Source organism: Pantherophis guttatus, chromosome 3, assembly GCF_059756535.1.
Source record: "Pantherophis guttatus breed Tessera chromosome 3, ASM5975653v1, whole genome shotgun sequence".
Classification (NCBI taxonomy): Eukaryota; Metazoa; Chordata; class Lepidosauria; order Squamata; family Colubridae; genus Pantherophis; species Pantherophis guttatus.
In genome coordinates, this window is record NC_142065.1 from 84,934,206 (window position 1) to 84,955,925 (window position 21,720).

General features: G+C 37.4%; 1 protein-coding gene across 7 annotated transcripts in view; it reads right to left on the minus strand.

Moving 5' to 3' along the window:
- The window catches only part of PTBP2 (polypyrimidine tract binding protein 2), a 94,870-nt gene that overhangs the window by 71,417 nt on the left and 1,733 nt on the right, over positions 1-21,720 (minus strand). For 4 of the 7 annotated variants that reach the window (XM_034437271.2, XM_034437270.2, XM_034437269.3 and 1 more), the window contains exons 2-3: positions 15,340-15,370; positions 7,482-7,557 (exon numbers count right to left, since the gene is read on the minus strand). In XM_034437271.2, the coding sequence (XP_034293162.2) occupies positions 7,482-7,557; positions 15,340-15,370 (107 nt within the window). The remainder of the gene's footprint in view (positions 1-7,481; positions 7,558-15,339; positions 15,371-21,720) is intronic. The other 3 variants (XM_060690045.2, XM_087889978.1, XM_087889977.1) reach the window with 1 other exon arrangement.

The window sequence follows — 21,720 nt, forward strand, 5'->3', positions numbered from 1 at the left end:
TCACAATAGAAATTATCAAAAATACATATTCAATTCTCTGGCAGTATGCTAGAGCAAAAAGCACAGACCCATTTTGTTATCACCATTTTGTTAGTATTTAGTAATTAGTGTAACCAATACATAAATCAGGACCTGTAAATTACTTAGTCTTAACTCTTCCTGAAGGAATCTAGAACTAAAGCATACTGATGTTAGATACAAATTAGCTTCCCTCTGAAGACTAACAGTGAAATAAGACCCACCTCCTTTTCTAACACTTGATAAACTATGAAACTGATCTTAAAATAGTGTTATTACCCTTCCTCATGATGCCACAGTTGATAGAATTGCTGAGACCTCACTTGTGGATGCTTGATCATAATCTCATCTGATTTCACCTTGGGTCTATGCCAACATGCATTGTTGCCTGCAGTCAGGGAGATGGACTGCAATTTTAAAAGTGCTGTCACTTGATTTCTGGGGCATTTGGTAGAACTGCATTGTTCTCCATAATTCACCACATCCTAATGACACTGCCACTAGTGATCTGTGACTGCATATTCTTTGGCCTAAATCCCACTTATACTATAGCTAATCTGGTCATCCCACTGTCTACTAACTGAGGATACACTATGGTTCCTCAAGCTGAGATTTGGCAAAAGCCAGAGGAAATCTTGGGAAAACTAGGAAGCTTAATGCAAATTTCCAACAACAGATGAGAAAGATATATGTCTGAACTCAGAATGTAGACAGAGTAAGAAAGGTATTTTATAGAAAATTATAGCAATCATGGGAACACTCCAAACTTGTTTCAATTTAATAAGGAACAATGGAAAGGATTTTATCACATTAAATTGTTAATGTGATCATGTACATAGAAGGACAACATGAAAAACTTATACAAGGTGACTAGCCCAGATGAGATTGTATTCAAGAATTTGGTGAACTTGAAGATGAAGTCAGATGGGCTATAAAAGAACTAACATACAGCGAGTCCTTGGCTTATGTTTGTTTAGCAACCATTTGTTTAGCAACCATTCAAAGTTATAACAGCGCTGAACAATGACCTATGGCCAAAGTAATAACTGTGGCAGCACCTCTACATTCATGTTATTGCAATCTGGGTGTTTGGCAACCTGTTCTCACTTACAACCATTTGCCAAAAACCCCATAATCACATGATCACCATTTGCAACTTTCCTTGCTGGCTTCCCAGGAATAAAGTCAATAGGGAAGCTGGCAGGAGAGGTCACAAGTCACTCATGAACTGCACCCTCTTTGCTTCCTTCACTCTCACTGCACTCTCCTTCCCTGCCTTTCTCTTTAGAGCAGAGGTGTCAAACTGGTGGCCCATGGGCCGGATGTGTCATGTGCAGACTATGCCTGCCCCGGCTCCACAAAGGCAAAAATCATCGCGATACGTCACGGGACAAAATCGAATTTGACACCCATGCTTTAGAGTGTTTTCCAGAGATTCTGCAGGAGTGCTTTTAGTACACTTTGGAGCTCTGTTTGGAAGCTGCTGGCTGTTCGTGAGGCTTTCTCATTCCTCCCAGAGCTGCAACAAAGCACAAAGCATGTGAGTGTACTAAGGTAGAAGGAGGCCATGGTCCATGTCAGCAAAGGAGGGAAGGAAGGCACAGGGCATAAGAGGGAAGGAAGCTAGTGCATTTGTGTGAGCGAAGGAGACAAGGAGGGAGCAATGCTGTTGAGCTTCCTGGGGTTTGGCATTTCCTGCTTTGCCCCCCATTATGAAGACTTTTTAGGCATTGATACTTCCCTGGATACAGCGCCTTTTGCTGAGTTGTGAAAGCTTCCTACTTGCTTGGCACTTTATTAGGGGTGGCTGCTTCACACTCCATTGTGGAAGTTTCCTGAGCTTTTGGTGTTTCCTGGAGCACACTGCTGGGGTGGTTGAAGCTCTCAGAAGGTGCAGCTTCTTTTGCTGACCTCCCTGCATTTGCACCATTCTGCAGCACTCTCTCAACTCATTCATGGCTTGCCAGTGCCTCTCCCAACATCCTGAAGCACCCCACGCTCCTTATCTGGGTCTCTCACCAAATTTCAAACCACAATTCTTGTTTAACAATGGCAGCAAGGAGTGTTGGGATTGTAGTTGCTGAGAACTACCTGTATGGGAAAACTCCAGGACTGATCAAATCTCCATAAAGCTCTTAAAGGAGGCCAGTATGAAAAATCATGACAGCCCTTTGCAAACCAATGTAAAAAAAGCAACAGGGACCCAAGACTGGAAAATATCTACCTAGACCTAACCCATACAAAGCCAGATTTAAAATAAAGTTTTAATTAAAATAGTCCTAATACCACATGCCAACAAGAAAATGTTGAAAATCCTAAAAGATTACAGCCCTATATGGAGAAAGAAAAATGGCAATTGTATGGGAAACGGACGTTGTCTTACCTGAACGTCCATTTTTGGGGCGTTGCGGCTACGCTCCATAGCTGGGTTCTTCCTCAGAGTCTGTCAACAACTGAGTGGAAATTTATGCAAGAAACTCCTCTCTCCATGCTCCAGTCACACCCATCCGTCCCACAATCCTCAGACTTGAACGAAGATGCAGAAGAACACGTCATCCTAACGAACAAGGATAAACTGAACAACAACAGAAAGTCGGAGCCTCGAACCAAAGCAGGCAGCCAAATAAAAGGAACAAGGGAGGGAATGGAGCGTAGCCGCAGCGCCCCAAAAATGGACGTTCAGGTAAGACAACGTCCGTTTTCCAGAGCGCTGCGACTACGCTCCATAGCTGGGATATACCCAAGCTTAAACCTCCAGGGCGGAAGGCTGACTGCCCCCCAACATAGGCTCCGACAGAACACTTTGTAGCACTCGCCGTCCGAAAGAAGCTTCAGCTGAAGCGAAAACATCTAACCGATAATGTTTAATGAAGGGGGACAACGAGGTCCAAGTGGCTGCTCGACAGATGTCAGACACTGAAGCCTGCGTAGCCCAAGCCACAGATGTTGCCGCACTGCGGGTTGAGTGAGGCAGGATCCAGTCCAGCGGTGGCTGTGCCTGCTGCTCGTACGCCGAAGTGATGCAGGCCTTGATCCACCGGCCCACTGTGGTAGATGACACCTTTTGACCCATGGAAGTTGGGTGAAGTCCCCGAACCACTGCCTGGGCCAGAGCCGGCGGAGGGACCATTGAAGCTTGTTGGAGGCCGGCCGCCAGAATGGAAGACAGGGCCGACGACAGCACGGTCTGAAAGTCCAACTGTGGGCACACTGTTGGCAGAGCCGCTGTCCGGAGCCCCGCCACAGTGGGGGTGAAGGTGGCTTCTGGAGGCTGTCGGCGGGAGGTCGGAGCTGGACCCAACCCAGCAGATGAAACATCTGGCAGGGATTGAGAGACACCCTTAACGAACTGTAACGGTAGCGGAGAGGAACCCCGGGAAGCGGACGAACCCGCCTCCGAAGGTGTAGTCTGCCTAGTAGTAGACTCCAAGCCTGAAGATCTGGAAGTCACCAGTCTGGCCTTATCGAAATGTTTTTCCAGGGCCTTGTGATGGCGTAAGGCGTCTTTGTCAACCACCTTGGGATGATGGGTATCGTGGCTGCTGCCCACAGACCGCTTACCCGCCCTTTTCTTTTGCGCCTTGACTCGTGGGGGACTCGCCTTCTGCTCGAGGTCCGAGGAAAGCGAGGAATCAGCCATGATGGGGCAATCAAGTGTTGACAACAGCGGCCGTACAAAGGCGCTCTTTTGGGGGGGGAAGGGGGGGGAAGTCAACTGTTCAAGGTCCCAGAGGCGGGGGGGCTGAGCCGCCAGCAAATGGTAACAAGTCAGGCACCCCAAGAGGTGTGGTAATAAACCTCAGTCTCAACCACGTGTTCCCTCAACCACAGCAGTTGTTCAGCAAGTCTAAGGCCAGGCAAAATGGCGGATGCTCAATCAGGCGACCAAATAGCGGCCGCAACTGATGAGTACTGGCCGGCTTCCACTGCACTTCAGGTGAGCCGAAGGCCAGGTGAAATGGCGGCGTCTGTACCGATGTTAAAATGGCGGCCGCAACTGATCAAAATAAAATGGCTGCCCCACGCTGCACTGCAGGGCTGAATCAGGCCCCGGCGGTTGAAAGGACTCACTGCCGGTCGCACAGGGACGATTTCAACGGCGCCGCCCGCAGACACCTGACGGGACAGCTGCCGAGTGCCAGACCGCACCAGAAATTAGCTCGTTGGAGAGCGCACAAAGGCTGCGCTAACGCTCCGCCACGCCGCCGCCCTAAAGGGAGAGCCCAGAGGATCTACTCGAGGTGGGGTGGGACAGTGGCGGCGAACTGCTTCGCCCACGCTCCCACAGGCGGCTAAAAGTCAAGCGGGATCCACTCTTGAGGGTCAGAATCCAGCGGCTGCCTCAGCGCAAAGCGCTACGGCATGGGATGGCACGGAGCGCCCGGACACGTCGCCGTGCCTCACAGCTGACTGGCGGTCTCCAAAATACTCACACGGAACTCTTCGGCTCTCCACCGTAAGAAAATACTTAATCAAAAATAAAGCAACAGCCTAAACGAACTAGCCAAAGATGTATTTATTCGAGCACAGAGAAAAAAACACCTCAGTCTGACAGCAACTGAGTGAAAGACTGGGGATTGTGGGACGGATGGGCGTGACTGGAGCATGGAGAGAGGAGTTTCTAGCATAAATTTCCACTCAGTTGTTGACAGACTCTGAGGAAGAACCCAGCTATGGAGCGTAGCCACAGCGCTCTGGAAAATATATCATTTCCAATTTTGTTCTCCCATATTTTCACAATGGGAAAAATATGGCAGAACAAAATCATGTAATTTAATATTAGGTGGATGACAGAAACAGCAAAAAAATATCAAAAAGAATACAACTTCTGTTTTATAGACTACTCCAAAGCTTTTGATTGTGTTGATCATTTGAGACATTAGAAGCATATCAAAGCAATGGGTATATGTGTGTGTGTGTGTTTTTTTATTATTCACAACTTTATTACACACAAATCAACTAAGAAGCCACAATGAAACCTATAGCTTACATATTTGCAGCAGATACCAGGATGCCATTAAATATATTTAGGGTCTGTGTAATGATATTACTGTCCACTGTTGTTATTTCAATGTAATGTAAAGTTTAATGTAAATACCTCTGGATCATAATTATTCTGGCAGTCATGTTTTGAAAATCATGCTTCCTCTAGTAGTTATTTTGTGTACATTCGTGAAATATCTCAAAATCTGATATGTCAGTTACCAACAGATAGTTTTTTATCCTTAAATAAGAGCATGGGTGCTTCCTATTAATATACAACTTTAATAGAATCTAATGCTAGCTTATTAGAGAGGCAGGTTGGTGTAGGTCTTAAGCCACCAGGTGAGAAACCATGAGTTCTCGTTCTGCCTTAGGCATGACACCAACTGGGTGATCTTGGGCCAGTCACACACTCTCAGTCTTAGGAAGCAGGCAATGTCAAACTAGTTTGGAAATCTTGACAAGAAAATTACAGGGCCTTGTCTAGGCAGTCGTCAAGGGTCATCCCTGACTTGAAAGTACACACAGACATACAAAAATAGCACATAATCCCAACATATAAAACCAGAATGAAACAGGTATCCCTGTGCAAGTCATTGACTAATCAATCAAATATTACCTACTTATTGTAAGCATGCCATCCCAGAATATCTTTTCTCCTAATTTTAAATTCTAGTTTCAGTTCATTTGTACATTACCACTTTCTCACAAAAAGTCTCAGGACAACTTAAAAACTAAAGAAATTCTAATACTACCTGTCAAATTTAGGATAAATAGAAGCACCAAATAAAATGAAAGGGTACCTTAATGTATAATTAAGGAAATTAATGCATAATTAAGGAAAACACTAAGATTTCAACACATTGATTGCAGAGGTGCTAGATGCTCAAGCAAGAGATTATCCAAGTATGAAAAGCCTGGGAACTTGTCCTTTTAACATTATTTGCAAAACTTACATAATTAGTCAAGGACATAGTATAAGGCATACATTTTTATTGCACATTTAGTATATTCTTGTATGTGCAGAAAAAGTAGAACAGAAATATTGCAGTAAAAGGGATACAAGACTAACAGGTCTGGAGAGGGTGAAGGAAAATAGGAAAATTTAAGTATTAATTTTCTGTAATACAGGTAGTTCTTGACTTACAACTGCACCTGGGCCCAAAATTTCTGTTGTTAAGTGAATTTTATCCCATTTTACAACCGTTCTTGACAGTTGTTAAGTGAATCACTGCAGTTATTAAATTAGTAGGATTGTTAAATGAATCTGGCTTCCCTATTGACTTTGCTTGTCAGAGGATTTTAAAAGGTTATCACATAACACTGGGACATGGCAACTGCCATAAATATGAGTCAGTTACCAAGCATCTGATTTTTGATCACATGACCATGGGAATACTGCAATGGTCTTAAGTGTGAAAAACAGTCATAAATCACTTTTTTCAGTGCCATTGTAACTTCAAATGGTCACTAAATGAACTGTTGTAAGTCAAGGACTACCTGAATACTGTAGCTAAATAACAACTGTAGGTCAGGCTGTGGCAAAGGAAGAATAAGATAATATAATTTCAAGTACCGTATTTTTCAGAGTATAAGACACACATTTTCCCCCCTAAAAGAGGCTGAAAATTTGGGTGCGTCTTATACTCCAAATGTAGCTTTTTCAAAGCTTTTTTTCAGCCATAATGAGGCGCTAGCAAGTCTTCTGGGCTTTGCCTACTTCCTCCGAATCTCAGCTGTGCTTTAGAAGCTTTTTTTCAGCCTTAACAAGGAGCTAGCAAAGTGAAGCGATCTCCGTGCTTTGCCTCCTCCCTCCATCTCTCAGCTGTGCTTTAGAAGCTTTTTTTCAGTGAAGCGATCTTCCGTGCTTTGCCTGCTCCCTCCAACTCTCAGCTGTGCTTTAGCTTTTTTTCAGCCTTAACAAGGTGTTAGCAAGTGAAGCGATCTCCGTGCTTTGTCTGCTTTTCTTATTGCTTCTCTCTCCAAAGATCAGTTGTGTTTTAGAAGCTGTTTTTTATCCCCAAGCAGGTGATAAAAAGTGTGCATGCTCAAAACCAGCGAACTAATGTGATGAAGCTGACCAAACTAAGGACGCTAGCCAGATGAATACCTGGTAAGCAGATTTTTTTCCCCTATTTTCCTCCCCAAAAACTAAGCTGTGTCTTATACTCTGGTGCGTTTTATACTCCGAAAAATACGGTAGATTGTTGAAGAAACTTCCATTTGTTATCCTGCCTTAAAACATACAGAATGAAAAGATTTTTCCAAATTATTTATTTATACACATATACACACACACGCACATCACATGAGTTTAGTTCAGGCATTTATTGGTGGTTTTGTTTTGTTTTTAAAGTTTAGTGTGTCATTATTCAAATGGAATTATGAACAATCTTTCTGCCATATATTTTAATCTATTCTGAAAGATGGATATATTTTGATATTCAAATAACAATGATCCTTTAAAATGCATCACTTACCAGTAACTACTATGCTGCTCATATTAGAGTTCGGGCTATTGAGTACACTGCCTGAAAGAAGTTCGTCAGATCCTCTCTAAGAAAGAAAGAAACAATAAGCAGTTTGCCATCTAAAAATACAAAATTGGTATTAATAATGTCAAAATGACATTAAGTGAAAATCTAAAGCAAGGAAACTATTTAGAGAGTTATCACTTTTTTTGCACTAAACTTTCAGGTGTCCGTTTAGAAGATACTAACTTATTTACATCTATTTTTTATTCAGTTACAATAATCTCTTCAGGTGAGACTAAAACAAAAGTTACTTATCCAAATCCCCATGAAAATAGCAGATAAGAGATCTAAATTACAAACATCCCATTTGAAAAATGAGAAGCAACTAAATTATCAGGACAGTATTTCCAAAGTAGTGGAGGCCCTTGAAGCTATAGATATACAGTGTTTTTTAAGTTTGCAAACCCTTTTGAATTTTCAGTATTTCAATATTTTTCAATATTTCTGCATAAATATGTCTTAAAAGGTTATTTTTTCTTCACACTAGTCCTAAAATTAGACAGAGAGAGAACCAAATTAAACAAATGAGTCAAGAGAATACTTATTCACCTATTTATTGAGGAAAATGGTGAAAATGAATTTCTTCTGCTATAACCATTTTTTGGTTGTCTTGTTGAAAGACTCAGTTTCTCTTGAGCATCAATTCACAGACAGATACCCTGACACTTTCCTGTAGAATTTGCTAATACAATTCAGAATTCATAGTTCTACCAATGAGGGCAAGCTGTCCTGGTCCAAAGGGAGCAAAGAAGGCCCCAAAGCATGATAATGCATGTTTCACAGATGGGATAAGGTTCTTCTGCTGGAATGCAGTGCTTGCCTTTCGCCAAAAAGAAAACTTTTCATTCAAGCCCAAGAATTTTATTTTGGTTTCATCCAGACACAGAAAATTCTTCCAATAGCTTTCAGGCTTATCCAAGTCATCTTTTTTTTTTAAAAAAAAATAATTTTATTGAATATACATTTTAAAAACATTAGACTTGGTGCGACTGGTCTGGTACATACTTTTCTAACACTTTTTCTTTCGTGTATATTACAATATAACATCATGCATATTCCATATATACTTTTTGTACATTCAATCACACTTCAGTTACATAGATATTCTCTTCTCATCTTTCATAAACTATAGATGGGCAGCAATGTTCCATTTGGATACTGGTGGAGTTCAAACTCTTTTGGAGTTTTGTAACCTTTTGTTAGTTTTGTAATCTTTTCTAAACTGGTGGGCATTAATAACTGTTTTTTGTAGTTCACAGACATTTCCTCTATTTGAGCCATGCCACACTTCCAAATACCTGTGTTGTGAACATCAGACTGAGCTGTGGTGGTATAGTGATACGAATGTTAGAAAACAATATTGCAGACAAACTCTGCCCACAGCCAAGAGTTTGATCTTGACCGTCTCAAAGCTGACCCATCCTTCCAAGGTTGGTAAAATGAGGACCCAGATGGTTGGGGGCAATATGTTGGCATTAACTGCTCAGAGTGCTGTAAAGCACTATGGAGCAGTACACTCATATTCATAATCAATTATCATCCCACTGATTGAAACACTACTCTAATTTCTCCTTCAAAAAAAGTGATTGAAACAGATGGCTCTAATTTCTCCTTCAGAAAAAGTTTTAAGTAATTCTAGAGTTTAAGTAATTCTAGAGTTTCACATACTTTTTGCACTACGCAAATATGTGGATTTGGGTCATTTTCCTCAATAAGTAAATGAACAAGTATAATATTTTTGATTCAATTTTTAATTGGGTTCTCTTTATCTAGTTTTAGGGTTTGTATGGAGAACTTCCCACATTTTAGATCATATTTATGCAAAAATATTGAAAATTCAAAAGGGTTCTGAAACTTTTAAGCACCATTGTATCTTCATCTTCCTTTGATTTTCATGGCAAAGGAAAATGGGGGAAGTTTTAAAAACTACCATTTTGCAGAGATTTTGAAAGAGTCAAGAACTGAGGTCAGATTTAACCCATAGAGATTCCATATTTCCAATTTAAAGCTGCAAAAATCAAGAAAAAAAGTCTAGTGGTTAAGGAACCAGACAGAAAATAGGAGCTGTGAATTCAATTCCTGCCTGAGCCATAAAAAACGGTCCCGGTAACTATAGGCCAGTCACTGCCCTCTTGGCCCAACCCATCTCACAGGGCTTTCATTGTGGGGAAAGTAGGAGGAAGAGGAGAGTGTGTTGGATATGTTCGCTGCCTTGAGTTATTTGTAAAAATAAGGCAAGATACAGAAAAATAAATAAATAAGTCTCAAAAGCAAATCAAGACCACATGAAGCACTGGTTATACAAACTGATTAGGAGGTTAGAACAGCTTTCCCTTCCAGAAATGACTACAGCATTTTAGTGTTTTGATCTTGGAGCTAAAGTAAAGAAGGAAGACATCATACTGGGATATAAAACCATACATTTGTATATACAATATGAATAAAAAGGAGCTTTCTTCCTCTCTTCAAGAAACAACGCACTAAAACAAAATATAGGTGGAAGCAGATAAAGTAAGTATTTCTTTACCAAATGCATCATTAAACTACAAAGGTTGATACCATAAAACATGATGATAACTATTGAGACACTGGAGGATTTTTTTTATTAATATTATTTAAATTTATATACTGCCTAATTCTCAGTAATTTTGGGAAATTTACAAACTGCTTGCAACATTAAAAATAAAACAAGAAAAACAACAAGAAAGAAAAAGGGTAAAGAATAGGATTATTAATAATTAAATTAATAGCTATGTATTGCTTACCCAAGAACCTCGTCATTGCCGAAAAACCGCTGAGAATTCAAAGAATTTAACTCTGCCTTTTTGTTGTGAGGACTCTTCCTAAAGCACGTCTTTTTTGGGCTCAGACTGAGTCAAAACTGGGACACAGTCAAAACTGGGACACAGTCAAGAGAGGCGGGGCTGCAAAGTTTAAAAGGACTCAGTCTCTGGGCAGAACGGCAGAATCCATCATTCTTTGGATTCTTTGCTCAGCACACTGGAGAACTGTAAAGTCACATGGTTGTCATTTTCTTGTTCATGATTGTGAACTTCCAAAAGAATCTGTTGGCCAATACGTAACGCAAAATACTGAAATAAAAGGGCTCTTCCATGACAGGTAGTCCTCAACTTATAACTACAGCCTTAGAGAAAGTGATTTACAACCCATCCTTCAATTATGATCATCACATCGATTCTATGGTCACCTGATTGCAATTGGGCACTCAGCAACTGGCTCATATTTGTGATGGTTGCAGTATCTTATGTGATTATGATTTGTGATCTACCCAGTCAACTTTTGACAAGCTAAGTCAATTGGGGAAGCTGGATTTGTGTGATTCTCTTAACTGAAGTAAAAAGGATCCAGTCACATGATACTTGCTTAATGACAATGCTTAGTGATTGATATTCTGGTTCAATCGTGACCATAAATTGAAGACACCTGTATTCTTAATTGATAGTGCTGGGATTATGTTAATATTCATTCCCACTTAACTGCCATATTGCGCATTTGTATTTCCACCTACTTTATTGCATTGTTTTTAACATGTTCATAAAAATAAATAACACTTTAGCTGAACAATAGGCACTGCAATTTATTGGTTCCATTTGCACATCGTGCAATGAAGACATATCCAAAAGCATCCTTCCCAACAAGCTAGGGCAACTTAATTTAACAGGAGACACCAAGTTGTTGAAAAAGAGATTCATATATTTTCCCTGACCTGATATGCTATTATTAGACAATAAAAATTGTTTTATCTTGACTGAATTACTTTTGTTAAATATGCACACTCCTTTTCAGGGTAATTAATTGTGCAAAGCATAGAATAACAATCAGAAGTAGTAATAGCCTGTCTTTGAACCCTGGTTTGTCAAAGGATGGACAAAGCAGGAAACTAATTTCATATGTAACATTCGATTTTTCAATCTTTGCTAAATTCACAAGAAAACTAATGAATTCTTTCAGTTGAGCTCAACTTCTGCATGAGCAACTGAATATTTGCACAATTATCTTCACTACAACATGGAAATAGTTCAATGTTGCTTTCTTCTAGGACGTTTTTTGACATCCCAATGAGGCCTTCAGCCCAATTCCCTAACCGTCTTCCATCCATATACTAACTAAGTCCAACTCTGCTGAACTTCCACACCTGGATAGGATCAGAGATGTAACAGTTTCCATATGCAAGAGTCAAATTATTAGGCTCCATACATGAGCATATTTCCTCATGTGAATTCAATAATTGGTTTGAAAGATAATGTTTTTAATAAATCCTGAAGGTTTAATTGAAGATTTACTCAAAATTTAAGATAGGAATATTTGATAACTTTCACTTAGCTTTACAGAAAACTGTAAAACTGTTTTTGTTAGCCTCAATTCCATAAACATATTGAGCTGCCATTATATTTTAAAATAGTTTCCATCTATGTAAAGAAAGTTATATTGACAATTACAACTGCCTCTTAAAATGCTTTTTAAGGACAGTGTAAAAACTTTTGTAGTACAACTTTCCAACATTTTTGGAAACCATTTAAATAATCTTCTTGCAATATAGTTGAGTCATTGATTCTCCTTTAGCGTATACTTCTACACTGTAGACTTTTTCCTTGCCACTCTTTCCAATGCCACAAAAATATTAAAATTAAGCAGATTGTGTTTTCCAGTTTTCAACTAATTTGTATAGAAAGTAAACTTGAGGTCAATATGAAAGTCAAATATTGATTTTAAAAGGTATCTGGCTTCATCTATAGCAATGATTACATGGAATCTCTGCATATTTGTACAATACTTAACATTGGGGAATATGATATAAAGCATATAATCAACTACCATTCATACACTAATTCCCAGGTTGATAAATAAGGAAAACTTGCCATGCACTTGTAAGGCAGAACTTTGATAATTTATTATGGGAAAAGAGGGGCAAGAGATTGGTAACAATTCTAGGCTAAATGTGACAATAACAAGCCTGCAACCAACACCAATCCAACCATCCCCTATTATCTGACTTTGTCACATCAGATATATAGTCAGCTCCAGGAGTTTGCCTCATTCCAAAAAGGGCCAAAAGAAGGATTAGAGATCATTTACTCTAGATGATTATATTTACCATACTCTCATCAGTCTTGGGGATGAGACCAGGATGTCAAGAAAGTCAAAATGGCATGTTTGATCAAGTGATTGAAACCCTGTCTCTGTGTTTCAATACATCACATTTATATTAAAAAGGACTGAGACTTTCACTGCCTCATTGCATCCACCATTTTGAAACTGATTCCTTTTTACAAACACCCATTTATTTATATCCTTAAAGAACTACTGCCACAATTCTCTGAAAACTTCACAGATTATTGTAAAATATGTTTTACATATTTATCTAACTCATTGGAGCACAGAAAACTCTTCCAATGGTTCTGCTTAGAGGAGTTCATAAAGAAGATTAAACTAAATGATTTTCCTTGAAGAAAGGTACTACAGCCACCCATAACAGATACATGGGCCCCAAACCCTTGTTTTTAGTTTGATTGTTTATTTAACAGCTTAGAATTATTCAATTAATTCACTTCTTTCTTAGCTTCAAAGGAGCCAAAATGTTTTGCTTTCTTCTAGTATTATTACTTTGCATGTATGTTAAGTGATTTACAGTTAATGGTTACTGTTAATTACATAATTACTCTGTTGATTATGGACTAAAGTGGCTATCTTTCATTACCAGTATATGATTATCAGTGATGATGTTGACAAAATAAACTATCTACTCACAATTGTCTGAACATGGCAAAATTGACAATTCTTTCATTTGTACTTAAAAGTGTCCAATAAGTTCTACAGCATTATTTAGATATATTTAGATTTATATTTAGATTATTTAGATTTGTGGGGGTCCTTGGTGCTCTCTGAGTTTAATTGTTGTCTTGCAGACATTTCATTACCAAACTAGGCAACACTAGACTACTGATGATATTCCCCACAGTTCAACCCTGAGCTACAAACATTCTCTTATATATAGATTTCCCAATGAATGTTTCTATTTCCAGTTCAAGACTTCTGAATATGATGGAATAATCCCCCAGAAAACCAAAATTTTCATTTCAAAAATCTAGCGCCTCATGTAAAACTTTCATCTGCAACCAGTATTAGCATAATGTAATGCTTTCTTTTTTTCTCAGTAACTCACAATGTAATATGGTTTACCCTTATAAGTAAATCACACCAATATGATTTGTTTCAGAAAACAATGAAGTATTTTGACTCAGTATTCTGTGCAAATCAAACTTTTATTTAAATTAGTATTATGTTATATGTAGACCAGGATTACAATTTCTCTAATATAACAATAATTTCTCATCTCTGTTTCTACTGAAACAAAGTAAGCCTAAAGGGGAGGTCAGAAATGGATATATACATGTAATATATAACTGAAAAAGAAAGTAATGTGTGAAGGCCATTTTTTTCATACAATATAGCAAGCCTAAATTTTACTTACTGCAGCCTAAATTCTAATTTTAGAGACACACTGTTTAAGGACAGTATTTTTTTTATTAAAAAATCAAAATTACAGTAGCCCAAATTTTAAAAACTCCCTTTTTACAACCCTGTAATTCCTTAATTCAAGGTAAATAAGATTACAAAAGTTATCATCCGCACTCTAATTATACTTGACTCTCCAAGAATGCCCCTACTTACAAAGGTAAGTGCATATATCATATAAAATCAAAATGTGGCTTACTTATTTGTGATTTTGTATGCTATATGAACCCAATCCAACAATTTATGCCTCATTAGAAGGTATTCAACAGTTACAAATCCTCTTTCCTTTGGTATGTTGTTACATTATACTCTATTGATTTAGATACAAGAAAACCTTTCCTAATATTAATATTATAGTATTATTAACAAAAAATCTTTACAATTTGGCTTCTATTGTATTTCAAACTCTGATTTCAGGAACAAACATCTTCAAAAATGGGGAATATGCATGCTTGTGATACAATTTCTTGGATTTGATCCTAACTTATTCAGAGTGAAATTTTGAAAGAAAAGTTTACCAACAGTTTGCAGAAGATATAAAGTCCAAAATTAAAATAACCAATCAAGACAAGGAAAAAGGAAAAGCAAACCAAAGTTAAGTCCATAAAATAATATTCCAAGCTGTTTAGTGAATAAAATTGTTTGGGGCATGTATCCACACACTCTCAGACATAAATCATGAATTACAAAGCATACTGACTAGATTTACACTCCACATCAAAACCAAACATGACAAATCATGGTTTAATGCAATGTGTAAACCAACAGATGTATGAACTGTTAAGTATTAAAAGCACAGGGCAAGAAAAATTGTGCAGGCGAAGGAGTATACATATTTACAGCACCATTCCATTGCTTGAGATATAAAAATTGCAAAGACTATGTCTAGACAAGGCCTCTAAGAATAATAAAAACAGAAGGCCTTGAGAATGTTGCTAATATTGCTTAGCTTGAGATTCTTCCCCCCCCCCCCCAGTACTATTGTAAAAACCCTGGATTAGAAGTGTGAAAATTCCCTATCAATCATCTAATTTCCTGCAAGCTTTTCAATGTTTTAATTCATTTTATAGCTGGCTGTAATTACATTTAGATTCTGGTGCTTATGATAAATAATTTGGGGGTTTTCTACTAACTTCTAGGTTGCTTGAAGTTTCTAGATAAAAGAATGACAACCAATCACCAAGATAATACTATACAAATTTCGAAATAAATATTTTTAGACCAATGCTTTCATTATTCAACATTATAATTTAAATTGATTACATACCTTCACACCAACTGCAACATCAGTAACAATGCTGGAAAGAAAAAAAATCAGATTTTAGAAGAGGAAATGTATTTTTCTCCACCAAGGCAAATATTTTTCATAAAATCAAGTATTCAATTTGCTATTTAACTTCCTGTTTACTTAAAACGGTGGTAGGGAAATTGGAATACATTTGCATTTTCATATTACTATATTTATATTGTAAATTAAATTTATATGCCATCCATGTCGCTGATTCAAAGCAGGACTCTCATATTAAAGGTAAATTATTGTATTGAATAAGAAACAAATTTCTTCTTCCCTGCTTTTTTCCCAGAACTTTCTACAGAGTTTCTCAAAATCTGTTGTGGTAGCTCCCATCCTCCACAGTAGTTTGGATTTATGGTTAGCTACATAGAGAAGGAGTTTCCATTCAACTGAAATTGGTACAATGAGAAAACTTGAGGGGCTGCCTTTTCCCAAGAAAATCTGCCTGTCCCACATACTCACATGGAGAGGGCATGCTCTAGTTTCCTTCTTTTAAATATGGATAAGTATCTACAACCTTTTCTGTAATTACTCTTGTTCTCTGAACAATCTTCCAGCTGATGTCTGACTGGCCCCAAATCTGCTTGCATTAAAGACCTGGCTTTTCTTCCAGGCATTAGGGACCCCAGTTGAATTGATCCTTCTTTAGTTGTTCTGTTGTGGTCGTCAGTCACCATTTTTTTCTGTATTTTATATTTATCTTTTTTAATGTTATGTGGGGTATTGGTTTATGGGTTTTTTTGTTGTATGCTGCTGTTGGCCCTATGAAGTGGTCCAGACAGGAAACCAAAACTATGAGTTTTGATATTACCTTTATTCTCAGGTTACAATAACAGAATATTGCAAAACTAAAAGCACTTTCCCAATCCTCTGCCTTTACTTTTCCAGAGGAATAGGAAGGATATCTTCTGAGATGTTTTCTCCATCCTATCACTGAAATGGTATAGGGTTTCCTGCCTAAGCAGGGTGTTGGACTTGAAGACCTCCAAGGTCCCTTCCAACTCTGTTATTCTATACTGCTTTGTACTATTTTCATTGATCAAACCTTTATTTAGGCTGTGGCTCTTCCTTCTCAACTCACAATGTTCTTCCTCACAGCCCTTTATATCTGCCCAGAGTCATATTGAGTTGGGTGTCCTTATAATGCTAGTTGATTAAGAAGTGCAATTAAACAGACTGCTCTAAACCAAGTTATTTTTTACACTTATTGTATTAAAATGCTAACTTTTAAGTGTTTTGATTCATGGCACAGTAAATAGCAGCAGACCAAAGAATACCCTATATGCCACAAATACATATAAAACAGAATCATGATAAGGGGTTGAAATTAATATATTTTAAACACTGTAATTATACTGTAAAACCTAATATTTTGAGTTCCCTTAAATTCAATTTATATGAAATTAAATACAAACAACCAATTCCTTTAAAATCGAGGGGGGGGGGGTTCATCATATACTGAGATATATTTGACCCCAAGACTGGGTTTTGATAAGTGTCTTACAGTATAGCTATCACAGAATCAGTTGTTGTATAAAATCACCATAATCATGTTTGGATACTTCTCAAAACCCCATAGTGATTATAAAATAGGGTGGATAAAAATCAATGATTTAAAAAAAAAAAATTAATCAATTTTTTTATTTAAATTGGATTTGTTTTATTTTTATCAAATTTATTTTAATAAAATGCTTTTGGAGTAAAAATCTATCAAAAGATAGTTTTCTATTTAAGATACTTTTTTCTTTTTTTTTTGGATTTGATTTATATGCCGCCCTTCTCCGGAGATTCAGGGAGGCTTACAATGCGTTAAGCAATAGCCTTCACACTTTTGTATATTTATACAAAGTCAGCTTATTGCCCCCACGATCTGGGTCCTCATTTTACCTACCTTAGAAAGGATGGAAGGCTGAGTCAACCTTGAGCCTGGTGAGATTTGAACTTGCAGTAATTGCAGGCAGCTGATGTTAACAACAGTGCAAGTCTGCTGCGCCACCAGGGCTCTTTAATAATTTAGTTTATTCAGCATGAAATTGAGCTTAGTTATATAGCATGAGGCTGTATATTCTGCAGTATTGGGACTGCTGGTGAATCAACAGCAGGTCAGAGCAGGAGCTGCTGCAGGTCAGAGATGACAGTTGCTCTTTAAAAATTATGATTTAAATCGAGTTGATTTAAATCAAGCCTTTTTACTAGTGATTTAAATCGTGATTTATATCAAGTTGATTTAAATCAAATCCACCGTTATAAAATTACACTGAATTATCTTAGAAAACGCATCTGAGTAATGAAGTCATTGTTACCAAACTGATTATCAAGCAGCATGTCAAGAAATAATCATAATATCATGTTATAAAGGCAACTTGCTAAATGTATTTACCAGCATGTACTAGAAGTTTAACAAACTAAGACCATGATCAAGGAAATTAAGTTAACATTTATTATTTATTTATATAAATGTATTGGCTGCCCAACTCCGGTGGATTTCCGGCAGTATACAATACTAGGAGAAAAAAAAACCCAGCTAAAAACATAAAATCAAACACACAGTCCAGAGTAAAATAATCAGGACAATAAAATCAACAAAACAAAACCAAGGCTTTAAAAATATCATAAGAATCAAGCCTGGCCTGGGACCACACACTTTCCTGAACCCTAGAAAAGTGCAATTGTCATGGGGGGAGGGGATATGTTGTTCCAGAAGTTGGGAGCCACAACAGAAAAGAATCGCTTCCTAGGTCCCACAAGATGACAGTGTTTAATGCAGAGGACTTGGGAGTGCGCCCATTCTTGTTATTGCAAATAAGCAGTCTCCGGAGTGCTATCCAGAGCCTACAAAGCTTTATAGGTAATAACCATATACATCATTATCAAGAATGGACTGAATAAAAATAACAAAACTAGAGCATACCACTTTAGCTCATTATTACCATTGTAGTTGGTCACACAGTCACATATTTAGACTGGATTTGGTATTTTTATCCACCAATTAAGTCCTTTCCAAGGGCCTGGGATAGGTAGACGTTGTCTAATGGTGTGAAGGTTATCACCGCAGCATGTAAGCTGTCCCAAATAAAGCTGTTTTTTTTTACAATTGATTGATGGTGTTCAAGTGATGCTATTCATGATTTGAGATCGCCTATTGTTATTGCTACTATCTTTGCTTTCTTTTACAATATATTATTTTGAAAAATTTGAAATTAAACCTGAATAGTAGTCCATTATTCTATATTGATTGGACCCAAATGGAACTTGATAACTTGAATTGGAAGCCAAGAAAAAATGACAATGCACAAACCTTGCACCCCAAAAATGACATTGATCAATTGTATTTGGCAAGAGTTGAGGAGTATAGAATTCCTACAAGTGAAGCAAACTGGAGGATACAACCAGCATCTAAACAGTTAATTCACTTGAGTATTTACAACCAGCATCTAAACAGTTAATTCACTTGAGTATTTACAACCAGCATCTAAACAGTTAATCCACTTGTTATTTCCGGCTGGCCATGATGATGTCATTCCCCAGAAAAGTATGGCCCGAATGACTACATTAAGAAAAGCCAGAAAGCCTTGCTGAAGGAAGTCAGTCAAAGGAAAGCTCTTGAAAACAACAAAGGTGAAGACTGAATATAGAAAAGAAACAACTGAAAACCAATTTGTTAATTGGAAGAACAAGGCAATGCATTGTCAATACTTGAAGAAAATAGATTCAAAACCCTATATGGAGTTGGTTAAAAATCAAGACTGTTAAGCAAAGAAACTGAAGGCTTTATTTTAGTGACAAGAACAAATTTTGTCAACTAACTGTATTATGGTGAAAATACAACATGCAACAAACAATGGCAAATGTCACCTTTGTAGTAAAACGTATGAAACAATTGCTCTTTTGCTCTTTGGCTGCAGCAGGAGCAAAATTTTACAAATTACAAGCAGTGTCATGACTGAATTGCCAGAGGTTTGGATTTAAATATAGTAAAAACTACTGGTACCATCAAACTTAGAGAAGGTTTTGAAAAATGAGCAGGTTACGTTATTATGGGACTTTAAGATCCAAACAGAGAGGAATCTTGTTCATAACAGCCATAAGACCAGAGGGAATTCTAAGAATAAATGGCAGTAGAAATTCTGAACATGGAAAACCAAACAAAAAGGAAACAATCCAGTTTTGGAAAGATCTATAAGAAACCCCAATAGACTATAATAAAAAAACTGAATGGATAAAATAATCCGAAGATGAATTTAGTAAAATCAAATGAAAGAACTAATAATTACAGCAGAAATGATTAAAAATTAAGAAGTGGACATATCTTGGAAATTATCAATTGCATGGCTTTTGGCTCAAATATCTGAGAGGGTGACTTAGTATCATCCTTATTATTTGTCACTACTACAATATTTGAAGAAAATAAATATTGGCTACCATATTACAAAAATGCTAATAAAACCTCATGTTTGCTTTATATGGATGATCTGAAAATCTAAAATCAAAATCCAGTCACTGACAAATACAGATAGTCCTCAACCTACAACCATTTGTTTAGTGACCACTCAAATTTACAATGGCACTGAAAAAAGTGACTTATGATAATTTTTCACATGAACATTGCAGCATCCCTGAGGTCATGTGATCAAAATTTCAACACTTGGCAACTGGCTCATATTTACTTATTTGTTAAATAAATGATTCATAAACAAATAACTGGCTTATATTTATGATGCTTGCAGTGTCTTGGCATCATGTGATCAGTTTATGATCTTCTGACAAAGTCAAAGGGGAAGCCAGATTCACTTAACAACCATGTTACTAACTTAACAATTGCAATGGTTCACTTAAAAATTGTGGCAAGAAGGGTCATAAAATGGGGCAAAACTCATTTAACAACTGTCTTGCTTAGCAATAGAAATGTTGCACTCAATTGTGGTCATAAGTCACGATCTACCTGTAGAGCAAGAATATTCAGCACAAAATGTAGCAATGAGATTTGGCCTAGAGAAATGTGCTATAAAATATAATAAATTGGGATAAAAACACAAACAGTTGTACTGAAATACTGAATGGCCCAGCCATCAGGAGCCATCAGAATGAAGACTACAATTATCTGAGCATTTTACAGTTGGATAATATCAAGCATGGGACAATGTGATAAGTAAAAGACTATATCCAAAGTATGAGAAAAGTGCTGAAGAGAAAACTGAACAGTGGGAACACCATCAAAGCCACCAATAAATGGCCCATACCTATGATACAATGCACTGCTTGAATTATTAACTGGACACAAGCTGAACTGAACAGCTTGGACTGAAAAGCAAGAAAGCTAATGACTATTCACTATGTATTATATCCCCATAGTAATATTGATAGATTATATGTGCAGTACAGAAATGGAAGCAGGGGTTTACTTCAAGTCAAACAAACTATTGAAGAAAAAAAAACATATCTTGAAAGATAGAAACAACAGGCATCAAGGCAACTTCAAAATTGGAACTTATTGAATGTATAGGAAATAAAACATGTATATTGAAATAATATACAATTATTTAAAAAAGAATAGAATGCTGGCAAGGAAAAGCATTGCAGTGCATGATCAATTTCTACAAAAGATCAAGGCGAAAATGGAGAAAGATAAAATCTGGCAATGGCTTACAACTGGCACATTAAAATAAGAAACTGAAGGCTTGATTTTGGCTGCTCAAAAGCAAGCTACTCAAACTAATGCAATCAAAGCCAGAACTGGACAGACTGTACAGGGAGACAGAAGAAACAGTAGATCATATACTCAGCTCATGCAAGATCACACAAACTGATTATAAACAACAACATAACAGTCACCAAAATAGATTAATGTTCCAAACTGGAACATCTGTAAAAAAAAAATTATATGCCAGTAATGAAAAATTGATGGAAGTTTACAGTTGAAAAATGAATGTTGTGTCATTTCTGAATACAAACTGATAAAGTCTTGGCTCATAACAAACCAGAAATAACTGTGGTTGAAAAAAAGAAAGTGTAGATTGATGTGGCAATACCAGGGATATGGTAGGATAAAAGGTAAGGAATTGGGAGTATCAAGATCTGAAACTGAAAGATTATGGCAAAAAACCAGTTGTTATTTGCACATAGGGTGCCATACCCAAAAAATCTTAGAAGGTACTTAGAAAACCTGCACATTAATACAATTTCCAACTGTCAATTACAAAAGGCCATGCTGCTTGGATCCGCACATATACTATGCCAGGGTTCAGCAACCTCTGGCTCTGGAGCTGCATGTGGCTCTTTCACCCCTCTGCTGCGGCTTCGTCACTCAAAATATGTGTCACAACCACCAATGTGCGACAACCGTTGGCACACGAT